This window comes from Kryptolebias marmoratus, linkage group LG15 (assembly GCF_001649575.2).
Source record: "Kryptolebias marmoratus isolate JLee-2015 linkage group LG15, ASM164957v2, whole genome shotgun sequence".
NCBI classification, from domain to species: domain Eukaryota; kingdom Metazoa; phylum Chordata; class Actinopteri; order Cyprinodontiformes; family Rivulidae; genus Kryptolebias; species Kryptolebias marmoratus.
In genome coordinates this window covers 2,394,763-2,421,465 of record NC_051444.1, presented here as the reverse complement: position 1 = coordinate 2,421,465, position 26,703 = coordinate 2,394,763, and the positions used below count along the sequence as shown (strand labels likewise).

At 40.4% G+C, this 26,703-nt stretch overlaps 1 protein-coding gene across 3 annotated transcripts in view; it reads right to left on the bottom strand.

Annotated features, from left to right (window-relative positions):
- The window catches only part of LOC108251454 (protocadherin-9), a 234,960-nt gene extending 214,110 nt beyond the window's left edge, over window positions 1–20,850 (bottom strand). For all 3 annotated transcript variants that reach the window (XM_017441775.2, XM_017441790.2, XM_017441783.2), the window contains exons 1-2: window positions 20,172–20,850; window positions 16,621–19,743 (exon numbers count right to left, since the gene is read on the bottom strand). In XM_017441775.2, coding sequence (XP_017297264.1) covers window positions 16,621–19,656 — 3,036 coding nt within the window. In that variant the 5' untranslated portion in view covers window positions 19,657–19,743; window positions 20,172–20,850. The remainder of the gene's footprint in view (window positions 1–16,620; window positions 19,744–20,171) is intronic.
- Window positions 20,851–26,703: the final 5,853 nt, after the last annotated feature.

Sequence of the window (26,703 nt, the reverse complement as noted above, 5' to 3'; positions counted from 1 at the left end):
ATTTTCTCCCTATAAAACAGGAAACAAAGGGGGCTACATGCCTGGCTGAAGGGCACCACAGTGGGGGTTTCTCCTCCCCTGGTCTAATTTAACTGCGTGGCCAAGAATTGACCGATCAACCTTTCAGTCCAAAGTTCACTTCTCTAACCTTTAGCCCAGTCCGTTTCTGTGCGCGTCGCTGTATGCATATGTAATCCTGCCTCTGGAAACTAAAGAGAAATAGAAAAAGCAACATTTGCCTTGGGCTCCCAGTGGCGTGACCGATCCACCTTCTTCCAACAGAGATCTCACATACATTACAGCGACGGGCTTTCCTCGTGTTGCAACATCACCGCATAACTTACCGCCGTCCTGATGGATTCTCGACTTCTCAGGCTGAAAATGAAAACAGTTTTTCTCCTTTGTCTGGAGTCAAACACTTTGGGGGATTCATTCGGAAAAATGCACTCACCTTTCTTCCTTTTTTTCCCAATTGGGGAAATATGAGTGACTGGACTGGTTATGGACAAATTACCCTTTTGGGAAAATGTTTGTGGAACAAGACCACACGGGTACTGGAGGGAAACATGACAGCAGGTGCTTCACACATTGTAATACAACCAAAAATCATAGAAATTGGAAAAAAAAAAAAATCTGAGTTATTTATAATTGACTGATCTCAATTTTGATTTAATGCATTTTTTTAAGCAAATGAAGATTTCATAGATTTCATCCAATCCCTGCAGAGTCAGAATCATCCTTTCTCCAGTGATTTCTGCAATTTTACAAATAAAATGTTTGATTTTAACTCAGATCAGTCAAATCTGTTCCTCTTTCAGATTTTGAATCAAAAGCTTCATCATCACCTCTCCTTTTATGTTATTGTTATTGTCTGAACCTGTAAAACAAATATTTGTGCACCTCTGTTAATTAAAGCTGTTAATTGTTGCAAAGCTGATGTAAATTTCATCTCTTAATATTTATGTTAAAAAAAATTGATTTTTATTGATTTGACTGAGAGGAATGTGTTTTTATCGTGCAGTAAAAAAAACCCAGAAAATCCTAACTTTTCTGCTTTAATCTTTAATCTTTTTAGCACATTCAGGATTTATTCAAAGTCTCGGTGGAGTTCAATATTTTCCTAAAAATGTGGGCAGTAACAGATTTATTTTTTCCTCATGTGAATAAAAACTCTCTGGTTTCTACAAAACATCCCACAGCTTTTGGAGTCACCCCAATTCAAGATGGCTGCCACAGCTAATCAATATTAGCCGTGGTAGTAGCTGACAGTGATTCCAAAAACGTATTCAAAGCACCGTCTATTGCGCAACATCTTTGCTTGCTTGTTAGCAAAATATCTCCTGAACTGTTAGATGGATTTTAATGAAACTATCAGGAAATTATTATTGGATGTACATCTTTAATCTGATTGGCATTTGGAGTCAACCCAATTCAAGATGGCTGCCACAGCTAATCAACCTCTGCCAACACAAAGCTGGCTGTAGTTCACTCTAATTTACAGATAATGAGGTAAAATTTATAAAATAGTAGCTGAGTCATCCTGAACACATGCTCTGAGGGCTAACACATCCTGTAGGACGTGGCTGTGGCGGCCATCTTGAAATGACTTATAATGGCTAAAATAGTTCCTGAAGAGGAGCATTTTTCTGTAGAATGCTCCAACTGCTTTGGTTTAGTCATACAGTATTTCTGACCATTAGTGGCTCGTTAAACAATCGCTTTTCCAGACATACGCTCTAAAGAATAATGTTTACAGATAATGAAACAAGTGCTGCTTTAAGTTTGGTGGAGGATCGGGAACTGAACTTGTCTGGTTTTCATCCAAACAAAGTTAAAACAGCATGTGACATCATGCCTGTGTTGATAAGTGTTCAAGGGGATGTCATGTGCACTCAGTTTCACGATGACATAATTGTATAATGGAACAATGCAAACACGAGGCTGCTCTGTGTCTGTTTTGGCAGATCCATGGGTTTTATGTGAAACATTGACAGAGTTTAACCAAACCGCTTGTCTGAGGGGTTCAGTTTTGGTCTTTTATGCGGGCAGACTTTTGTCTTGTGTGAAGTTTTAATTGCTTCATCGCTGAGAAAACAAAGAAATCTTGCATGTCACGTTGTGCCACTCGCATATTAATTGAAGGAACGCCGCAGAGCAAAAGGACCGAGTGTCCGAGATGTTTTGTTAATGTCTCTAACACTGTCAGCCTGACAAAACTAAATTCACTCATTCATATGGAGTTGTGATGTAATCCACAGCCTCATATTCTGTATAGTTATTGCCCAAAGCTGAAGGGGAAAGAGTGATAATGTTTGTTATCTGTCTGTTATCAAAATAAATCAAGAATTACTGGATGAATTTTAGCAAACGCTGCAGAAAGTCTACAACTGATTAACATTTTGGAGTCAACCCAATTCAAGATGGCCACCTCAGCCAACTGACCTTAAAAAACACCAAGATAGGTACAACTCAGTCAATTTTCCAAATGTGGTGTAGTAGTAGCTGAGGCTGATCCCCATCATATATTCTGAGCTCTAAAAGATTGTCCAAGAACTTTGTTTGAAAATTTACCAAGAACTGTTTGGACTCTATTAGCAAAATATCTACACTGGACCTATTTTAATGAAACATTTAGATAATATTCCAAGTTTCAGGAATTTATTATTGCATGTCTGTCGACAACCAATTAACTTTTGGATTTACCTCAAATGACAGCAAAAAACACAAAAAATGTCTATAATTCAGTCAAATTTATGGATATCGAGCTAAAATTGTTTGTGATCATAGCTGAGCCTCATTCACAACCTAAACTCTGAGCGTGACATCTTGCAGTATTTCTTACATGACGTTATTTTCAGGGTTTGACCAAAACGGCTCTAATTCCATCATCTTAGCCTAAACCTCCACGATTTGCATTCCTTCAAGAAATCCTACAGTATGTTTTTACAGGTCAGCAGTCAGGTCTGATATTCTAGGCAGAGAAAACACACTGAAAGTGACCATATAGATGAGGTCAATCTTTAAAGCCCTTATTTATTTATTTATTTCCCACCTGCTCGCTCTAATGCAGACTAAGCTCTGCTTCTGGCTTTGAAACCGAGAGGACAGATTAAGCTGAGTTAGGCCGACTTTTCAGAGATGTGTTGGTGTGGCACTTTGAAACCCCCTTCCCCTCCCACACGCTCCCTTCCATCATTTTCACTGAAATAAAAACAGCTAAAAAGGTGACATATCTATACTTTTCAGCTGAAAGATGACCTGAAATTACCAAATAAAAGCGTCGTATAAAAAGTCAAGTCCTGCCACTGAAAGGGAAAAGAAAATACTGCTGTGTTTACTTGACCAACTATATATATATATATATATATATATATATGTGAGAGTGGTGGTTACTATGACAGGGCAGGTGATAATGATGATAATGAGGTTGCTAACTGTAGCCATGAAAGGAAGTTTTTTTGATGTTCTTTTGCAGCTCAGGCTGAAATTTATGCTATTTCGATAGCTTTCATTGTTCAAAACTGAATCTTCATTAAAAACGGAGAACTTTTAGAACTCCAGTTTAAACACTACTATAAAAACAACGGGGAGGGTGATTTTTATGTGCAGCCTTTGTGCTTAAGAGTCAGTCATTAAAGGTTTTAAGAAGCTACAATATACTTCTACCACTTTTAGCTCACAGCCCCGTCATACGAGCGTAAATCTGTACAGACTGCACATAAAAAGGTAAATTCGTGCTGTAGAGGCATTTTCAACAACACACGATAATTCTTCTGGTTCTCGGTGGTTGTAAAGTGGTCACTTCTGTGTGATGCTCTGTGTAAGAGCAGAAGAAGAGCCTGTTTTAAAGCCATTTATCTTCATAATAAAAATTTGGGAGTCAACTAAATGAGATGTATAATAAAATGTTAAAAACAGCAATATATTGCTCTTATTGCACATCTCTTGTCCCTTTTAGTCTGACACACTAATGTTTTTGCTTATGTCTCATTAAGGCCTCCTTACAGAAAGTCCCTGCTCTAATTGGTCCAAACTAAAAGAGCCAAAGATGTTTGAGGAACAAGGCAGCACAGTGGGAGTTATTTTCTTCATTTGTGTCATACGACTTTGAATCAAGAGAAAATTTAATTTGGCCTGGCAGGAGCAAATTCTTGCAGGAGCTTTGCTGCACGGATCTCTCGTGAGGCAGGATCTCACTGCGACTGGAGGCGACAAAATGCAAACAGCATTGGAAGGAAGTTCCCGAATTGTTCTCAAATTACTCTCACACGTCTCTGAGCCTCACTCTTTTGTCATGGGAATTTTGAACGTGTTCAAAAAACAAAAACAGAGTCGTTGGGGGCATCTAGAACCCCTCTCAGTTTAGTTTCTGTACAATACGTCAGCAAAAAAACAGGTACATTTTAGCTCAAATTTACTGCTGAGTCGATGCAAATGTGTCGTTACGAGTGATTTAGTGTCTGCAACTAAAAGTATCTCTATGGAGACGAGTTGGAGACTTCAACCTGACTCAATATTCAGAAAATACTCCCATTTCTAGGTGCATTCTCACTGAATTCTGAGTGTTTGCGACTAACAAGCAGAGGGGCTATTTTTTTATTTTTTTATATTTGAAAGTCACACCTTCTTTGTGTGTGAACAGCTCAAAACTGCATTCTTGCCTATGCATGTTATATTGTTTAACACATTGTTCTCGCTTCAGCTCGTTTGTACCCACGTTTATGATTCAGTCTACTGGAATCGACTTTTGAACTGAAGATTTGCATCAATATTTCAGTAATTCTTAATGATCATTAGCTCGGTTTGTAGACTTGGTGTTTTCTGTAGAGGAGAGATCCTGTGCTGGTGTACAAATACAGCTTTTGTGCTCTTGAGATTGACGTCTGTGACGATTCTGGGACTATTTTGACAGAAAACTTGTAGCAAAAACTTTTTGAACATGCCCAAAACTCAAGCAACCAGACTCCCAGCCGCTGCGACTCATGCGAGAAAATTGAGAACCTCGAGAACGTTTCAGGACTTCTGCAAAGTCCCTCATGAATGCAATATGCCAACAAGTCGCAGCCCGGCGAAATGCTTTGTTTAGCAAATGTAATATCCGAAACCCATGGAGTGCACATTGAGTTTATGTGTGTTTCACTCTTATGTCATTAAGCACAACGAGAAAAGCCAGAGGTGCAAACAAGGCACTGTTGACAGCTCAGAAGCAATGCCTTCTGCAGAACAGAATCACTCCCTTTGGTGTAGACTTTGTAACTTTGTTGGCATTTTACATAAAAATAAAGTATATAATGATATCACGCAGCGAAGCAGCATAATATGGGCTCTTCAAAAGGCTGTAACTTTAGAGGACACTCATAACTCGTAACTCAGAACCGCTGAAGATTTTATTGGCTTTGGGGTTTTGGGGATGCATTTTTACATGAAATAAAAACTGTCAAGTTTCCCCTTTTTATCTTTTACTAAAGATGTGCTAAAAATTAACTCCTTATCGCTGGGATGGGCAGCAAGGAAAAGGTCTGGATTTGACCGAATTCTTCACTGCAAGAAAAACAGACTGTGAATAAAAACTCATCAGCATCAGATGCTTTAAACCAGCTGCCAACTTGATCCTATTGGCGTTCATAAATTTAGGTCAGTAAGGCTCAACATCCAGTCTGCCAACAAACGGCACGCATTAAATAAAAACACTGTCTGCTTATTTTACACTCTAAGAGTCGGTTAAATTAATTTATCTTTGACTGCAAATTTAATTGTAAGCTAATATTCGGTTGTCCGCCTGCGTCTTTGTTCGGTGCTTTTTAAAACACATCAGTCAAAGCAGAAAATCTGTTTGCCTCTCAAGTAAAGCACAACTTGGTGATATAATTAGTCGCTGCTCTTGTTGTTTGCAGGCAAGTGCTGATTAGAACCGGTGCACGAACAGCAGCCCGACATGGAAGTTCGACACACAAACAACAAACAGACAAATTCAAAACAAGAAGGAAATGATCTCTTTGAAACATTTATTATGAAATTATAAAGGTAGAATAGCACTGTTCAGATAAAGCTTTTGTGAACAGAAAACCGTAAGAGTTTGTTTCAAAATGAATTTTTGTAGAACCAGAAGTAAAAGAAAAAAAAAGCAACCAGGTTGAATAAATAATGTCAAAGTGAAATCATTAATAATAATAATAATTAAAACAAGTTCATTATTGTTTAACACAGCACATTAGGCAAGATTACCAGGAGTTCAATTCACATGAAACATATCATATATACAAGAAAGATTTACATGGATGAGACTTACAGAGTCTTTGTGAGATTATGAGGCCTGGTGGCAAAGCAGTCAATGGCAGTCACATTTCAAGTCAAGTGGAAAAAGAAATCAGGGTGAGGATGGGGGAGGGAGGGGGGTGGAAGAGGCTGGCAGTGCCGTTAGCACAGCTGATCGCGTGGAGCAAAGACTGGAAATAAGAAAAAGACGTCGGACCGGAACCCGGAGGTTGAAGCTGGAACGGAAACAGCTTCCTTGTCTACTTCAAGCGCAAGTTTTAAGGAAAGTAATCAGTTTTTTTTAATGCTTATAAGAAAGCTCATGAAACAACATGCTTGTGTGCTGGGGGAGTGGGCGTGGCTTAAAGCTCCACCCACATTGCCAGTGCACAGACTCCAAAAATACAACAAGGAAGCTTCTGTAAATGAGAGAACGAGAGACGGCAGGAGCACAAGGTTTATTAAAACAACATGTCTACGGTGTGGGCTAGGCATGGGCCGAGATGAGATTTTCATATTCTGATAAACTCCAGCAGAAAAAAAACACGGCTTCACAAAATTAAAACTAAAATTTAAAAACAAGTTTGCTTTTATTTTAAAAACAGAAATGCAAATACTATTACTGCTGCTACCTAAATAATACCTCATAATGTTTAATAATGACTTTAAATTAGGTATAATAATATAAAATACTATCATTTATTTATAGTAATTTTAATTTTTCTGCACATATATATTTTCCAGCATTCAGGACAGATTTTAAACCAATATATGGTCAGCTTTGTTACTTATAAAAGAGGCTCAATTGTAATTTATTGACACTGTAGGCAGTTCTTCACATAAATATTTGTTATTCAATATACAGGGAGTGGAAGTTTCCCCTTTAAGAGACTTTTGTCCACATTAGAAACAAGGTGTGTTTCCCTTTAAGAGAAATAAGGTTTTTAAAGCCGTCTTCTTTCTTTCAACTACCGAACCAGCTGAATGTATGAACTGCATCAGATGGTTCCGTTTGAAAGAGTTTATTCCAGTATTTTTTCCAAATGTACTGATATGAGATTCTGAAATGCAGGTACGCAGTCGGTGTAAACAAATCCTCCTAAAACCAGGTGGAAACTTGACATCATAGACAGCTCTTCTAAAGACGCCACCATTTTTGACTTATTTTCAGTTACTTTGGATGCTTCTGTGGTAGTTAGCATCAAATTTTGCCCAAAAAAATTTTGTGCAGATTTTGTTTCTTACTTTCATGACTTTGCAATGAGTAGCTTTATTTATTAGCTGGCTGTTAGCCTCATTACAGAGCCTACAGCAGGACGAAGTATGTATTTCACCTGCTGATATGTTAACTCTTGAAGCAAAACAGTGTTTCCTCGAAAAGAGAAATAAATGTTGCTCCTCTGGTTGACAAACCATGACTGACTGGGTTAGCAAGTGGGCAAAATTAAAAATCAACTGATGAAAAGTTTTGGAGAATTCCCCCTCTAGGCTACTGTACACGACAGATTCAGTAGTAGAGGGGTAAATAAAAATATGTCTTATTTTTAGGCATTTAAAAGCTAATATGACAGAAAAATTGAGTGGTTTTGACACTGTGGCTTTCGAACGCCGTGGCGTACCTTGAAAGCAGTAATTGGCCCATGCCTAGTGTGAACACTGGCACGTGTTAGTGACAGCGTGTGACTTGACACAGAAACCCGATTCAGAAGGTTCTCCTCTGCAGAACCTCCTTTTAACGACGAGCAGACGGAAGCAGTGCCTCATCTGTCTCTAACGATGGTGAACGCACCCTCGGTGTGGATTTAACGTCGCATGTAACGGCACTGACCCCCCCCCGATAAAACGTGGGTGAAAGGTCAGGGTGGGAGACGGGGAACAGAAAGGGTGGGTGAAGGGAGTGGAAGGAGGAAATGGGTTGTTGAAGTGAAGGGGAGGGGGGTTCAAACAATGAAGCAGCATCAAAACTTCATCTTATTTTATAAAACTGTTTTTTCTTTGTAGACAAGCAAGCAGTCAAGAAACATTTTCTTCCACCCTCTACTCTTATTTTTATGCATATTTAGGAACCATCCAAACAAGAGGTGTTGATATTTTACTGTACATGTTTTAAGCTGAAGTTTGTCTGTTTCTCATCATGCAGTGTTAGAAAGAAAACATGAAGCTTGTACGTCAACTTGATTGATTGCTTCGGAAAAAAAAACGGGAAATGTGTTTTGCAGATTAGTGAAAACATGGATTTGAATTAAACAATGACAGCCCCACAAAAGGCACGGTGACTTTTGTGCATTCATGTTTCGAAGCAGAAATGGATGATAAATCTGAGATAAATGGGTTGTCAGCCAAAAAAAACAAATGATGGACGAAACAACAAACCAGAAAAAGAAAAAAAAGATATAAAAAATGCACACATGGATGTAACACTTTTCAATACGAGGCAACTTATGAAAAACTACGTTTCTCGGAGGTAAACAGTGAAATGAGACAAAGAAAATCATTAAAAATAAACAGAAATAAAAATGTGTTTACAAACAAATCAAATGTAAATCCTGGTAATTTGCCATTGTCTGTGTTTTGGCTATCCTACCCCAGGTTCAAACATCAAATAAAAACAAAAGAAACTAACTAAATAAATTAATATATTCTAAAAGAAATTGTAGCACTTCATTTTTCTCAACAAGAAAACCGAAACAACAAAAAAAAAAAAAAGCATAAATGAAGTCCACAGTTGAGCCAGCGTACCAACGGGGAGCTTTGATTTATTTTGTTGTTTTGTGCAAACAAAACGAGATCACCCTCGGGGCAATAATCTTCTCAGATAGTACTACTCACATCCACTACCTCAGTAAAACTCGCCATCCATTTCATTTCCTTTTAGACTCTGAGTGCATGAGAAGGTTTTTAAAGAAATACAATGTTCTCTGCGGTGAGAAGCTCTGAACATCTGAAACTGACGATTTAAAGCTTTGAAGGAAACTTCTCTCACAGACTTATTCGTTTATTCTTTTAAAGTAGAGGTCGACCAAGCTTTTTGGTTAACATGTATTTTTTTTATTTAACAAAATATAACAATAATTGCTCCACTTGAATAAACTTAAATTTGACAAACCTCGTGTAAAAACAACATTTAAAAGAGCGTTCTCGCCTGAAAACTTGTTTTTATCCATTAATTCCAGTTCACTTCCAGGTCATTTATGTTGTGTTGCTTCCTTGTTTTCAGTCCATTTTATTGTATTGGTTGATTTTTATGGTATTTTATTTCATTTATTGTCTTTTCCACTAATATAAAAAAAAGATTAAATTGGTTGTAGCAGCTGCTGATACAGGCATATCCAATTAACTGATTCCAAGGTAACTACATTTATTTTGACATTAAGCCACGTTTTACTCAATAAGAGAAGAAACTGTCAGTTTATTCTCCTTGTAACTACCTATAGATTGCTAAATATTTAACCCTCTTCTGGTTGATGAATATTATTTTTTATTCTTCTGAGGGAATTATTAACTCATATCTACACAAACGGAGATTTAATAAGTTTGTGTCCTGATTTCATGAGAACATCTTCAATTCTCGAACCCTTCTGAGTATCAGAATCACACGTAGTGGAAGAGATCACAGCGTCTCCTGATTAGGTGACATGATACTGCGGAGAAGGATGTTTGATCACAGTCGACAACAATCACTGGCCTCTCTCCATCTTCCTCCACCGAACTCCGTGTCAGCACAACCAAGAAGATATAGCAACAGACTTTTCCCCCTCAGGTGCAACATTGTCATAGTTCATTAATCTTCTCAAACTTCTCCTGCTGCCATCAGCCCCCGTACATACTACTAATCCCCTTATTAATGTGGCAAATGAACCTGCACAAGAAGGACGACTCCCCCAAGGCTCCATAATTACAATGGTCTGTATAAACTCCTGTTTGCATAGAACGGCCATTCATTAAATGTACCGACAAGACAACGCCAGGATTACTCAGCTAAAGCAGTCACGTTTCTCTCTCGCAGGCCTTTATAACGCCAAGCATTTTAATCTGAACACTCCATCAAAGTGCAATATTTAATAGCTTGCTCTGTGTTTGTTACTTATACTGTAATATAAGTCTATTTATGCAGTAATGGCCACAACAAGAAGAAAAATGATACTGCGCGGGAGTGAAATCCGGATGGAACCGTCCACAGACTCTCTGGAGCTCAGAAAACGACATCGCAGCAACGTGAGAGAAGCTAATTGTGGGTAAACAGTTTGCTATTTTCCTGTCATGCAACAAAAAGTAAAAATAAATAAGTCTGCTCAGGTAACTGTTGAACAGCTAAAAATGTGTAAGATTCTAATTGTGCTTTGTTACATAAGATGTGTTATTAAAAGTGTCTGTTAATGGCGCACATATGATTCTAATTGCTGTTTTATTTTTACACCCACTGACATTTTATTTACAGTTTACAGTAGGGGAAAATATTTCAGTCAATGACTCCTAATGTTTTAAACACTTTGTATTTATTAAAAGTGTTATAATTTAGGTGCTTTCCAGTTTGATTTGATTCAAAGGGCTGTGATGCGATAATAGAACGATTATCTGAACGCATCCATAATCACACTTCAAATAAAATCTTGTCCATCTTGAATCTCCCAGGCAGAAAAGAAACAACATGTTCTGCTCCACACTGTAGTATGATACAGTTTTCATTGAAATGAGATTTAGGGAACTCAATGAACAAAAACAGGAGTTGGAATACTGAGAACAGAGATTCTGTGGAGATGTAGAGGCATCGTATGTTAAAGCTATCTTCCCCACTTTCTGCAGTCGTCCCACGGTTTTGTTTTTGGTCCCGTTGCTGTTTTTATTTAGATTACAGTCTAATTTTCAATGCATCGCGACGCAGACATGAAGAACTCTGAATCATTATAAATATGTCCAATATGGATTATTATTTAAAGTTTCTGACGTCATGTTGAGGAACTCTGAAGTGTGGAAGTGCAGCACACAATGTGCACCAAAAGAAGAACAGTTCTTTTGCGGACAGCATCAGATTGTTTCACCCTCCATCTGTACAAGCCTTCCAGGGCCAGCTGCTGAGAAGCACTTGACCATGGGAGACATCCACGTGCCTTTTGGCAAACCCTGGTTGAGATTTAATCTGTGTTTTCTCGAACCCTGGCTTTCTCTTTGCCACATAAAGCTCAGAGTGGTGAAGGACGTGGGGAACAGTCGTATTTACAGTCTCTCCCATCTCACCTGCTGAAGCTAGGAGCTCCTTCACTCTTCTTAGCAGATTTATAAGATTCACAATCCTTCCAGCTTTCCATGATGGATTTAGCAGAACTCTCAGGAATGTTTACTTCATAGAAATTTAATTTCACTTTGTCATCGAAGAGTTTTTATTTATTTTTTTGGTCAAGGCCAGTTTTTATTGACCATGACTCATTTATAAAAGCCATAAGTGGATAAAACATCCAAAGAGGTGAAAACCTTTTATAGGCACTGTTTGTGTGTGGAGGTGTGTTCGGTACATCTACATCCTGCAGGAAAATGGATCACATTGGATCATATAGATTAAAAACACTGTATTGATAAGGGTTTATATAATATCAAATTAACATGAAGAAAGAAGGACAGTCTTCATGTAAACTTTATAAGTTTACACTACTTCCTGCTTCATTTCTAATGTAAATACTGTGTAATTTCTATCATTTAATTTCAATATTATTGTTGTTCGTTTTGTCTTTTTCTTCATACAAAGTTTGAGATAAATAAAACTAAACCAAAAGCCAGTATTTGGAAGCACTTTTATGAAGACAAAGGAGGAAAATGGTGTTATGTGAGTTGTGTTCATATTTCCACTTGGAGGTGGGGAAAAAACACTATCAGTAACCAGAGGACCATCGAGCGAGTGACATCAAAGTTTCCATCTAACTCTGAAAAGGTGAAGTGAATTACAAAGTCAATTTAAACTTTTATTGTGAAGGATTTGTGTCTGCATTCAGTGGTTAAAACCAGGGCTTGTGAACGATAGAACAGGATCATAACAGCCTTTCCTACACTCCGATTGGACCAAAAACCGTGGGTAAGATGGCTCGAACATGAGCTGCATGGACATCCATTCCCATTGTGATTCCTTTCTTTGCTCTAAATCTTGTTTTAAAAAAAACTTGTTAAAGATGCATTAATATCCATTTTATAATTGCATCGCAGCCCTTTAAACCAAATATGAGGTGGCTGAATTGTCTCAGGTGATAACATGAGATGTTCAGAACACAGTTAATGCAAAGTTCTGATCGTGACCCACATCCACGTGATGATTCTGGTTGGTTTTTCACACGCTCATGTTGCCTTGTGAAACTAGGACAGTTTTATTTTTTCCATTCTTTTTTTTCTTTCGGTCTTGTTTACACAAATGCGAGTCTCAGGAGAATAAATAATAAGTGAGAAAAAAAGGCCTGAATTCCTTCTATTGCTATTAGCAGATTGTGGGTTCTGGATAAAGCTGGATGTATACGGCGCCGGGCTGTGATGGCACTGTTTGCCGCTGCTGTAAATGTCTGTTATTACCATTCCCTACATGTTCTATACTCCCTGAAAAGACACCGCTGAAGGTCGCGCTGCTGCTCTCAGTGTCTTTTTCTCTGCTTTCTTTTTTAATCAGTCCATCATTATTGATTGGTACTGATGTTGCATTGAAGCTGCTGCTTAAAACTGAACGGAAATAACTTTTTAACTCTTAGAGAAAGGATCTATTTAAAAAGCCATGCCCCTTTGTTTCAGGTATCGTTCTCTTGAACAACCTCTTTAATTTAATTGTCCAGGTGACAATGGATGGTTACTGTTGGTTAAACACACAAGGCCGTAAAGTAAATACTAAATTTCATCACCCTGTCATTCTCCTTTGTGATGCTTTATATACTGCAACAAATTGCACCGTACTGACTATAGTTTCAGTATATTACATCAACTCACATTTTCAACCAAAAAATAACCAGTAATAAATTTGAATCATATTGACACATTTTTTAATATCTATGTGTATATAAGAAATCTTTTAATATTGCATTTCTTATCTGTTTTTTTAAAAGCAAAGCTACTCTGCAGGCAATACGATATGATAATCCATGATATTACTTTCTGCATATACTGTCTGCTTAAAGTTTCACTCAAAAGTAATTGGTATTATTTTGCCTTTTGAAGGAAAAAAAACGAGCTAATCTTCCCTCCGATTTTTATTCAGTCTGCAGGAAGAAATCCCCCTCAAAATACTACATGCTGGATGTGATTGGGAAATGATAGAGATGGCACACAAATGTCAATATAAATAGAAAAAATATAGATGGAATAATGACATCAATAACATGCCTCACTTTTTGAATTTTAGTCGTAGCTTCAATGCTTAAATGTTAGAAAGCTTAAAGATCGAAAGATTAAAAATCCTGCTTTCTCTAATAATAAAAACATGAATCTACACTTCCTGACCGAAACGGTCACTAACTGGGTTTGACTAAACAGGTAAGCATCTTTAAAAAAAGACAGAGCAGCTCACTGCAGTTTAAAAGGTTAAAAATCCACATTTTTCCGTTTGAATTGAGAAAGCTTCTCAAATGAAAAAAGCAAAAAGAAGTTCAGGTGCCTTTGATTGTGGTTACCTTCACTAACATCCAGGTAAGCAGAAAAAGAACATCAGTTACTCCGTAATAAGTTACACAATGCGGTTTGTAGCTTCTTCTTCCTTCAGTGATCTCATCTGAAGACACATCCAGTCTATTTTAGAAAGGCCGTGTTATTGTTCTGCATTAAAAAACCCAAAGGAGGTTAGTGAAACAACTAAAACCAACATCTCACTGGTGGAGACTAGCTGGTAAAAAAAAACTTCTTCAAATTGCAGGAAAATAAGCAAATTTTCCATTGCAGTCTCTCTGAACTCTTAATGTTTGTGACCAAGTGACCATCGAGTCGTATTTGAATTTTGAACTGCCGGTTTTTGACAATCAGCTTTTTTTGTGCGTGCACGGCTCGCAGAGCTGCATTCTTGGTTGGGGACAGTATTTTGTTGCCCACCTCGGCTCGATCTTATCAGCTGCAGCCACATTTATGATTTCATCTGCTGGAGTACACTTTTGAGATGAAGATAGGCAGATTTGGACTAGTTTTTCAATAAATATTATGTATCAGTGCGTTTTATTTAGATGTTTTCTGTCAGAGGAGGGCTCCCGAGCAGGAGTCAGAATACAAATCTAGCGCTTCTGGGTTGGAGATAACTGCGCAAAGTTCAGATGGGTTCAAGATTCGCTGAACAGTTTTGTGAATATTTCGAGAGAAAACATGTTTAAAACTCAGGAGACAGGCCTGCGCGTCTCTGCGACTCATGCAACGAAGTTGAAAACCCTGAGAAAGTCATGAGTTCAGGAGACTCCGTCATGAAAACTGTTCACCAACTACTCCCAGCCCAGTGAGATACCACTTCTATTTATTTGCACTTATTCTCTGCTGGCTGCAGAACAAATTGCCTCTCTGGATTAATAAAATTTACCTTACTTGACATTAGTTTTTTTTTTTGGTTTGTTTGATTATTTAGTTTTGTCTCTAAGTGCAAACTCTACAAATAGATGTTGGCTTTAAAAAAGGATTTTTAGATCTATGACTGAACTGCCTTGAGCTACACAAAGGCACACTTCTGCACCGGCTGCATTTATGTTATACACAAAAACCTCAAAATCTATGAATCAAACTACACAGAGCTGTGAGTGCAAAAGTGTATATTATCAGTGGCACTAAAGAGAACACATTGGCCCTGTTTGTGTGCTTCTTTGAATCATTTGTCAGACTTATTGATTCCTGTAAATCTTGCTTAGAATTGTGGGATGACTGAGCAAATCAATGAAGTTGTGCTTACAGTATAGTGTCATATCTCATGTGTTCCCCTCCAGGGCTGGAACAGTGTAAACCCCCACCCAGCCACAGCCACCGTCACCTATTTTATCGCTCCGTCTCGTGTCCCTCGCACATCCCCAAACCCCACACGCAAACACGTGAGCGCGCGTGCGCCAACAGCGCCCGGTGGATAACTGAATGCCTCTTTTGACGGCTACTTTTCACACGGAGACGCATTAAATGCAACCCCAGACGCAGTGACCCGGAGGCATGCATCGACAGGAGTCGCACACAGTGTCGCCCCTGTAGTTCCGCCCTCTCTTCTTCGGATGGATCTTATCCCTCACATCTCTAACTGCCGTTATCAATCTTCCCTGTGCAGCCTCTGCATCATTAGGCGCGAGTATTTTACTAAGAACACTAACATAGGTTTCACTCTTTTTCTTCTCCTCCCTTGCATTCCACTGCAGGTTGGCACGGTGCCAGGCAGTGCCATGCAGCGCAACAGTGCCACCTAAAGGTTCAGTACCATGACCCATTGACAGCTGTGTCCCAGCCTCCCTGTTCTCCCACACACTCTCTCTCCTTCCTGTATTTGTCCACGTGTGTTCCATTAGATTAGAACTGTGTGTTGTGCAGTGATGCTTTATTAGCAGAAAAATTAATAAGGCTTTGATAAAAAGCAGCATGGATTACGTTGAAATTTGAGGCTCATTATTGGCTAATCCTTTTTGAATTGGATGTGTATCAAGTTCCAGACGAGCTTTACTCAGTTCGCTAGTGTGATTTGAGAGAGAGGCATTTAATTCAAGCTTAGATGATGAAGCAAAACCTACAGTGACATTCACAATACCACTGTAGCAGACTAATTATTAACTGTTGTTGCTGCAGCAGGTGTTGAAAAGGTTACAAAATATTTTGTAGTTTTACAACAGACACCAAAATAAAGAGGAAAAAAAAACAAAATACATGAACACATTTGTATGAGGAGAGAGGTGAAAAAAGTCCATTTTTTGTGTTTGAAAGATTTTTGCTGTAATATTGACAGTTATCTGAGTAGACAGGCAAGAAAAAAATGTTTCTTTCACAATGAACATTGAGACAGTTAATGCTATTTGGGTACACTTTTTTTTTTTTTACCAGCGATCTAAACTGGGTGCTGAAGAGAGAAAAGTAAGGCATGGCAATCACTCACCCATTTGCATTTGGTAAATATGGTTTGAATATTTTTAACAATAAAACAGATGTTTGATGATTATCATTCCCAGATTACACTTGATTACTGAGTCAATGATCAGCTTCATTAATTGTACTTTTTCTCTGTTTTTCATTTCTTTTTCAGGGATGAGAAACAGTGGAATTTGTCGAAGCTGTAAGTCTCCAGGACTCTTTTTTTTTTTTTTCAAACTACCTTTAAGTGAGTTCCTAATCTAGACTGGCACTTTAGCACTGTGGAACAGGGCAGTTATAGGCAGTACTTATAGACCAGTAAAAGTGCTCCTTTACCTGCTGTCTGGTGTGCATGGGCCCCTTGGTTTTGAACCCTCCTTGGGAGCTGCTCTCTGAGGCACTGAAGTGGTCGGAGCTCGTGGAGGATCTCTTGGAAAGGGTGTCACAACCCCCAACAAATGTGTTATCCAACGGGAGTTCCTGAATAACGTGATGCTTCTTGACCGAGACAGGCGTGTCGGCCTTGAGGTGGAAGGCTGATTGCGGCGAGGCGGACTTGTAGTGCCGAGCCAGGTCTGGGCTGGTGGGTTTGAAGGTTGTGGTGGGTGTGGCATTCCAATCAAATCGTCCAATCCCTTGTTCCTCCAGCTCGGTGGGCAGACTGATGGTTCCATTGATTGGCTCGTGGGCAGGGTCGTCAGGCTTGTTCCCCTCAATGGTGACGAAGTTGAGCAGTGAGCTTTTGGGGGACTTCCTTTTTTTGCGTTTCTTCTTCTTGTTCTGCTTGTTTTCCGTGTTGGGCGACATCCACTCCGCCCCCTGCTTTTTCCTCTGTGCAGCTTTGAACCGGGAAGCGTGGCGACACCGCAGCAACACAGTCACAAAGATGACAATAATCACCACTAAGGCGCCGGTAACAAAAGCTATCATTATAGTTAAATAGTCGCCACTTTGGTATGTTTCACTGCTTTCGCCAATGTTTCTGTCAATCGGGGTCTCCATGGTGCGCCGGATGAGGTCATAAATAAATGATGAATTGCCCACAGTGTCATTGACATAGAGAAATACCAGCACCAGAGTATGGAGTGATTTGGGATATCCCAGGTCACTGATATTGACCACTAATCTGTGTAAGCCTATGTCACTTACAGCAGGTTTTTCCTCCAGCGTGATATTTCCTGTGACAGGATCGATTCGGAACAAACCCTTGTTATTCCCGCTCACAATTGTGTATTTCAGTTCTGCGTTCATCCCCGTGTCCCCATCAACTGCAAACACCTCTGCCACCACAGATCCTGGGATAGAGGAGAGAGGGACGAGCTTGAAAGACGTGTTGGAGGGGGGGTAGATGACGATGGGGGTGTTGTCGTTGACATCGATGACATTGATGGTCACCTTTGCAGCTGAGGAACAAGGCGGTCTACCACTGTCCACAGCCCTAACGTCAAAAGTGTAAGAGCTCTGCTGCTCCCTGTCAAATGACACATTGGATTTTATCACCCCAGAATACGGATCGAGTATAAAGTTTTCATTGTCGTTCAGTATAGAAAGGGAGACAGCAGCGTTTTCTCCAGCATCAGAATCTGTGACAGTTATCACCCCCACGGTGCTGTATTTAGGTAGATTCTCTGACACAAAGAACTGAAAGTGGTTATGTGTGAACTTGGGGTTGTTATCATTCTCATCCAGCACAGTTACAATAACAGCTGCCTGTGTCTGCAGAGGGGGGGTCCCATTATCTCTTGCTGTAACGGTGAAGAGGAACCTGTCCTGATCCTCTCTGTCAAACACCCTGGATGCTGTCAGGACCCCAGTTTTACGGTCCAGGTCAAAAAAAGATGCGTTTGGTCCCAGCTGATACACAATCTCCGCGTTTTTCCCGCTGTCCTCGTCCGTGGCGCTGAGTGTGGTAAGGAACAGGTCGCGTTTGTTGTTTTCCATGACGGCCAGCTCGATGACTGGCTGAGTAAAAATAGGCGGGTTGTCATTCTCATCCTCCAGCCTGACTCTCACCAAGGCTGTCTGATTCAAGCTCGGCTTTCCAGAATCTGAGGCAACAATCTTAAAGTTGTATTCCTTTGTCCCCTCGTAGTCAAGCAGTGCAGATGTCTCTAACAAATACTGGTTGTCGTACACAGCTTTCAGATGGAAGGGCACATCCTTCTCTATGAAACAAATGACCTTGCCGTTGATGTCAGTGTCTTTGTCTGACACTGTGATGAGAGCTATCTTAGTATTGATGGGATCCTTCTCTGAAAGGAAAACAGTGCCATTAATGGGACTGATTATGTATCTCAGGTCTATATTGGGTGGATTGTCATTTACATCAGTCACATTTATAGTAACGGTAGCTCTAGCTGGACTCGAGCTACCATCACTTGCTAAAACAGAGAGCTTGTGAATAGCAGTCTCCTCCCTGTCCAGAGGTCTCTGTACTGTAATTAGGCCAGATGTTGTGTTTAATGCAAAGAGTCTTTTTGTAGCAGGGGACACCTGAGTCCCAAATACATAATGTATCTCTGCATTTGCTCCTATGTCTGCATCTGTGGCTTGGAGCTGCATAACAGATGTGCCAATGGGGGAGTTTTCAGGTATATGCACCTCTATCTGACTCTCTTTAAACACTGGTTTGTTATCATTGACATCTGTTACAGTAACCTGAAGAATGGCAGTGCTGGATTTCTGTGGAACGCCACCATCCTCCACTTTAATCTTCATCACGTATGTATCCTTCTGCTCTCTGTCCAGATTCTGCTGCACGATAAGCTGGGGCCACTTCTCCCCCTCAGGCGTCTCCACGATGTCTAAGCCGAAGGCACTCTGCCCATTGATCAGCTCGTATTTGTGGACGCTGTTCGGGCCGGTGTCCGGATCAGTGGCAGAAGGGATGGCGAAGCGGCTGTTAATGAGGGTGTTCTCGGGGATGGAGATGTTGATCACAGGGGATGGGAACATAGGGGCATTATCATTCGTGTCTTTGACGATTATTTTAATCTTAATCAGCCTGAAATAATCATTAGGCAGGATGACCACTTCGATTTCAAAGGAGCATTCGCTGTCCTCGAACGAGGGGCCGGGGCACAACTTCTCCCTGTCGATTCGGTTTGATGTGGTGAATATCTCTCCAGTGCTGCTCAGAACACGGACTAGTGGGTTATCTCCCGCTTTGGAGACAAGCCGGTACACTAGATTAGCACTTGTTCCAGTGGCAGCATTCATATGGGAGATGTTTAGGTCCTTTGGTATGTTTCCAATAAGGACATTTTCTTGCAATTCCTCCCTGATGGGGTAGATTAGTTCTTGGGCTATTGATGGATCGAGCCATATGCAGGCAAGCAGAGCACCCAACAGGTAATAGTCTTTTAGATCCATGGCAATGTTATTTTGTTTCTTGGTTTCTCTCTATGCAACCTTTTTAGTCAGTGAATCCTTGCATGTGATGGCAGGAATCTTCCACACCTATGAATACATGAAGTTTCTATTTAGTATAGTTTCTTTAACATGCACAATAATTATTATTTAGGCAACAATACGCTGTTTTGTGCACTTTAAAGTTTTCAAACAATAAATCTAACCACAAGAATTTATCAGAGAGTAATTCAAAACATTCACAGAAATGAGCTGCAGCCCTTCAGGTCTGCTGCTTAATCCTCCACACTTTATGCTCACCAAGAATTTTCAACCCCTGCAGCCACTGAACTTCACAACACATTACACACACTTAGGGATTTCTCACTTTGATTGGTAAAATTAAGGAGCTTAATATGTGTGTGTGTGTGTGTGTGTGTGTGTGTGTGTGCGTGTGTGTGTCTGTGTGATGGGGGGGTATGAATGAAGCCAGTCAGTTTGATGCTGAATTCAGTGAGACCTGTTTTTATTCTACATACCCAAATCCGATGCAGCAGAGGAGGAGACGCTGGAGTGTGTCAGCTCATAGTCTTCTCATCCAGGGTGATGTTGTGTAGTTTGTTCTAGTTAAAAGGAAAAAAAAGATCCTTTGGCGCAGGTCTGCGTTTGAATATTTAAAAAAAGGGTAGGAGCGATCAGACAGGGGGACAGGTTTGGGGTAGAAGATGCTGAGCGCACAAACTGGGGTAAATTTCAGGCTGCATCGCTTGTGTCGCAGTTCCTTTCCTCCTCCCCCCAGTTTAAGTTCAGAAATGGACAAACTCGGATCAGAGCCGTTCGTCCAGCAGAAAGGAGCTCAGTGGTTTGTGGTGTCTCCCATTAGTCCCAGAATCAGGGCTCATCTCCTGCGCACGTCCCGAGCCGACAGTCTGTTTGCCCCTCTTCTCCTCCCGGTTACCTGTGAAGGTGAAGGAAGCGGCGGAGGATGAGACGCGCGCGTCCCGTCATCATGACTCCAGTTCCAGTAATCACCACACACACAAGGTTAAGGAAATAAAAAGATCATACAGGTTTTGAAGGGGAAAAAATAGGAGTGAAATGTCCTCGTCGCTTGGAAATCCTGTCTAAGTAGAAAGAGCGTGTCCAGGTCCCCGGACTGAGGGTCCGCGCCGTGTATCCTCGCGCTCTCACTCCCACAGCAGAATATCTCGCACTAACTCTTTGTAAACCCACAGGAGGGGTGGTGAAGTATACCCACTCCAACCCCCCTCCCCTCCCTTACCCCGCCGACCCTCGTCATTGGACACCGCCCCATCTCTTTCAGACGCGTCTCCGACCCGAGCGGCCACGCGATTGGCTGGCGGCCGCGTCACTCCGGGCGCGAGCTCCTGAGGGTCGCGTCGGCGGGTGAGCTGCTCGGTGAAGATGCTGCAGGCTGCAGAGAGACGCTTTAACCGAAAGCCCGAGGCTGCTGCTGCTGATGATGACTGTGATGATGAAGCTGATGATAAGATATATAAAAAATAAATGTCTTTTTATTGGCTTTGACTGCGCAGGCAGATAAAACACTCACTGGCTCTGAAGGGGCGCATCAACCTGTTTGCGCGTGCTGTCAGGTGGATTACAATAACTGAAAAGCCGCATACTCATCATCATACTTTCATGACCTGCTTAGAATAAACAGATCATAAAAAACTATACATCTGTGTGTGAGAGAGACAGAGAGAGAACCTCTGATAAAACTGCTCTCCAGACAGCGTGTTTGCGCTCCGTGCGCCACACTTTGCGCCCAGCAGCAGCTCGTCAGCGTTTGTTCCTCGGAAATAACCTTGGCAGGTCTTCCATGTCATCTCATTGAAACGATGCTTCATTTCTCAGCAAAAGTGATTCAGTTAAAAGCAATTATCGGCACGCCTTCAGACAAAAAGAGACGGTTTGTTGATTATTTTACAAAAATATAGTAATTTAGGACTGACAGGTTTACAAGAAACTAATATTCCTTGCATTATATTCATGCTTCAAACTAAGCATCTGACCCTTCAAGCTTTTCATCAGCTGTTCAGTCGCTGGAATCCTTCCGTTCTGTTAAGTGCACCATAATGAACTGTCTGAGGAGTCCAGAAAGAAAATCAAAGGCTACATGATCACCTCCAAGCAGCTTTATGTTTCTCTGACCACAGCTGCCAATGGTATTAAAAAGCATAAAGGTTCTCAGGACTGTAGCCAACCTGTCAGGACGTGGATGCAAGAGCAATTGCGTCCCCGGGTTGATCAGAGGGAGGGTGCAGATGAAAAAAACAACAAAAAAAAACATCCAAAACCATTCAAGCTGAACTCCAAGGTCAAGGTACGTCACTTTCTGATCGCACCGTCTGTCACATTTTGAAATATAATTGGCTCCATGGAAGAAGACCTAAGAGGCCTCCTCTACTGGCAGAAACACACACACACACACACACACACACACACACACACACACACACACAAACCTGACATGCTGATAAGCCCTCAAAGTTTCTGGGAGACTTTTTGTGATACAACAAAAAAAAAAGATATTTTTGGCCACTTTTATTAAATTTACCCCCATCTGTACGCGGATGATTTCCTTTTGACTTTCCTGCTCCGTGTGTTGTGCTGATCTGAGGATGCTGTGGAAATGGAATAATAACTGAATTTTACTCGACAAGATGAACTCTGCCCCCCCTCAAATGACACGATGGAAGCAACACAAGATATCCAGGAAAAATGGCAGATTAAATGAAATGTAAATCAGAGTATAGAGATACAACCGTCATTTAACGCCTCCTGCCTCCTTATCTTTACTTAATTTCAGTTTTGTGTAGATAACTGTGTCTGAGCTGCTGCTGCTGCTGCTGAGGAAGGAGGAAGCTGTCACGGTGAACACTGCCATCTTGAGGCGGACCTTCACCAGTGCCTTAATCCTGCTTTGAGCTTCAAATCTCCCATAACCTCCCAGTTCTGAATCAAGATTTCAGTTAAAGCTCCCCTGCACCCATGAGAGGGTAACAGATTACACAACGAGTGGCTGCGTAAGGAGCAACGTGCGAAAGGCTGCAAAACAAAAGTGAGAATAAGCAGCAGGGTTGGTAAAGGACACAGGAGCCGCGGCGCTGAGGTGAGAACCGGGCTGCAAATGTCTCCTGAGAGCGCGGCTTAGTGCCCGGTCAGCAGTCCATTAGCACAACCAACCTAGTGGCCTGACCTTTCTGCCTCCGGATTCAGCCGTCAGCGTCCTTAGCTGGGAGAGAACAGCTAAAGGAGGGATGTGTCACTTCGGCTCAAAGTCTGACACCCTGATGTGGAGGGAAAAGTGACAACATAACTGTCTGCGGCGGTGAAACACTGTCTTGCTCCGGTGGCCAGCTGGAGTCATTAGTAACTCATCACCTGCTCTTACTCTCTCACTGGGAGTGCGAGTACATCTGTCCCGGGTTTTTCTGCATAACAAGAAATATATCCAACTAAGTAGAGATTTGCCAACCTTGCCAGGTCTCTGAGGTGTTTCAGTGTGTTAGCAGGAGGATAATTGTGCAGTAATTGGGATCGCTGAACAGAAATAACACTCCTAAAGCCAGAAATCATCTTCTGATCGCCAACTCCATCAAGTAATATGTGCTGTCCGGGTCGCATGTTTTAAAAATCTTACGTATTTCCTCTAAACAAGAGAGCTGAGCGTCACGCGACCCCAGATTCAAACGAGCAAATCAGTTTACAACAGGACTCATCTCAGGGCTCTATAAGAAATTAAAAATATGCTCAAATCATGAACTCCATTTAGATCCAGATTCAAATCCAATTACAGTCAATTCATCACATTTTAATAAAATAAATTCACACACAGCAGCTCCTTGCTCTAGATTTACCCTCTCCCTGGTTACCGCTCAACAGATTTTAATGAAAACTGTCAGAAAGTAATCATTGGGTGTACATTTACAACTCTTTAACCACGGCTAAGCCAACTTAGCAAACAAGAAATGACAATAACTCAGTCAGTTTTATAGATGCTGAATAAAATCTGGTGTAGTTGTTGGAGTCATTTTAACACATGCTCTAAAAGCTAATAGATCTGAAAGAAATGTAATAACATCATATAAGGTTGAGCAGGATGTCATTTACAAAGCTGGTCCAAATCAGCGACACTTCTCAAGTTTAAAAGCAGCGGGTGATATGCATTCCTCGCCTTTGTTATGCTGTCGGTCAGTTTGAAGTGGCAGCACTTCTCTGACATGCTGATGATATAGTCAGATGATGCATGCACCTCCCTCCACCTCCACCCTCCGGCCGTACACCAGGTGCAGTCAATCACACGCCTCACCTTGGTTTGATTCTCTCTCTGACTTATTGACTCGTCCGAGCCGTTGAGTCGCCCTCATGAATAACACGAGGAACAAATATGTTTATCTTTCATGTCTATTAAAGAACAAGGTCGAACAAGTCATTTATTTTCTAACTACAACAAGGTCTCCCCCGAGCTGCCGCCGGGAACCATAAACGCTTCTTTTATAGAAGAAGAAGAAGAAGACGCATGAAACATGAGTAAAACCTGGACCAGTTTTAATTGATTTCTTACATGTATAAAAGGAAAGAACACAACAGTGGAATTACATTTAACCCTTCAAAAACAGAGTGGGTAATTAAAGGCCTGGCATCCCGACGTTTTCTTCCAGTTTTAGTCCAAGATCGAATTGTTTTTGTTGGCAAGAGAGAGATTTATAAAAAAAGACATGCCAACTTGGAGGATAGTCTCCCTGATAATTTTCTTTTCTTAAGAAACACTTTCAGAACTATAATTTAAAAAGCAAAATTCTCCTCATAATGTACCAGTTAAGCTCTTTGAGGTTGTTCTCCATCGTAGCTCACCGCTGTGTGAGAAACAATAATTAGAGGCGTGTGTGAGCCGCTTGACTCCTGGTGCTTTCTTTCTCCACAATGCAGGTTAAAAAAAAAAAATGATTAAAAGTGAATTAGTCTGAACTGTAATTATCCAGAACCCTTGTGATATTTGAAACGACCGAACAACAAAATAAAAGACACAATTTTGGCAATGAATACTTATTTTTATTCTCTACTTCCCACCTCTGTTCCTGCAATCAGCTGACTCAGAGCAAAACATCAGTTGGGCTATTATCACTGGAGCTGAATCGTGCTTGTTACCGTACCACCTGCCAGCTGAGCAAACGTGCACTCACAACTGGACTCGAGCAATTATCAAATCTTTTCAGCTGCTTTACTCGGAGCCAGAATCAAATCTTTCCTTGCCTCGCGGTCTGGATTTTAAGTGAGATGTTTATAAGTCAAACAAAGATGCCCTTTCATCGCATATTTATTATGTTTCAGCAGCTCGGGAAAAAACAAAAGAACCATTTTTTTGATTATTATTATTATTATTATTTCTGAAGCGTAACTTGGTGTCTTTTTGTGTGAGTGCTGAATCAGCATCAACATGATTATTTTCCAGTTTTAACAATTAAACTTCTTCCACATACTTTGTGTTGTCTTATCCATTCATATATTTATAAATGTTAGGCTTTAATTTATGTAACTTTTATATTTGTGAAGATATTGAACATTTTGATAATTTAAAATCTGTTTCAGCAAATCTGCTCTGTTTCTCTTTCTGTTACTTTCAGCTTTTAGCTACTGTTTCTTCTTTAGCTAAGCTAGGGTTTTATATATTTCAGCTTTAGCTACTTTGCCACTCATTTAGCTTTTAACAGCATTTTTGCTGATATTAGCTTTTGCCTATGGTTTTGGTCAATTCAGCTTTCAGCTACGATTTTGCTACATTTAGCTTTTACAAACTGGTTTGCCAGTTTTAGCTTTTAATTCTTAGTAATTTGGGTAGGATTTTGCTCATATTAGCTTTCAGCTTTGATTTTGGTACATTTAAGTTTTAGTTACAGTTTTGCTGGTTTTAGGTTTGTGACTGTTCTGTTTGTTTTAGCTTGTGTTTTGCTCATTTTAGCTTGTTCTGCTCATTTTAGCTTGTGTTCTGCTCGTTTTAGCTTATGTTCTGCTCATTTTAGCTTGTGTTTTGCTCATTCTAGCTTGTGTTTTGCTCGTTTTGGCTTGTGTTTTGCTCATTCTAGCTTGTGTTCTGTTCATTTTAGCTTGTGTTTTGCTCATTTTGGCTTGTGTTTCACTTGTTTTAGCTTGTGTTTTGCTCATTCTAGCTTGTGTTCTGTTTGTTTTAGCTTGTGTTGCTCGTTTTAACTTCAACACTTCCGTTAGTTTCTTCATCACAGCTCAGTAAAGTCATCCAGCGCTCAGCATTCAGGCTGCATCTTTTAGCCGTCTTTGAATCACAGTTTGCTGAATCCCACAGAGGACGTTGGAATCATTTGTTTCTTGTCTGTACAAAGAGTCTCTGCAACATCTGATCAAAATTTATCCATTTTCCCTTAAAATCCTTTTGCCGGCGGTGACTTAGAGCGGTAATGACCCGGTGGATAATTGGGCTCGCTGATGCTGTGAAGCCCAAATACTAAACGAACCGTCCAATCAGGCATCCTGGGCTTAAAAGTTCAGAAACATGTGAGGGAAGATCTGAATGAGAAACGTTTAACATTTTCTCTGAAACTGATTTCATTGAATTCCCTCAAGGATCCTGTGTTATATCACTTTACCAAGGCAGTAACAAGTTGCTTTGATATGTTTCGGACCAGAACTTTACATCTGCTGGCTCTGGAGTCCAATGTAAACGCCTGTTTCACCATAAGGTGACCCCACATTTGATGATTAATTAATTCCAAAAACAACATTTTCAGTACAGTTTTCCTGCAGCCAGCACCTGAAAGTTAGCATTTCTCAAATAAAAGTTGCATTTTTTCCTAATCATTTAGACTTTGACACACTGTTTGATCAAAACAGATAATCTGGGAGGATAAGTTTTTCAAAATGCCAGAAAATTCAACCCATCCCCTGTAGGGGTGCTTTCCTCTGTCAATATCGCCTCACTCTGACTGTATTTTGCTTTCTCCCTTCAGTTTCGTACTTTTTCATCTTCCTGACACATTTGAATCACATATCACTTTGCAGACTGTGCACTGA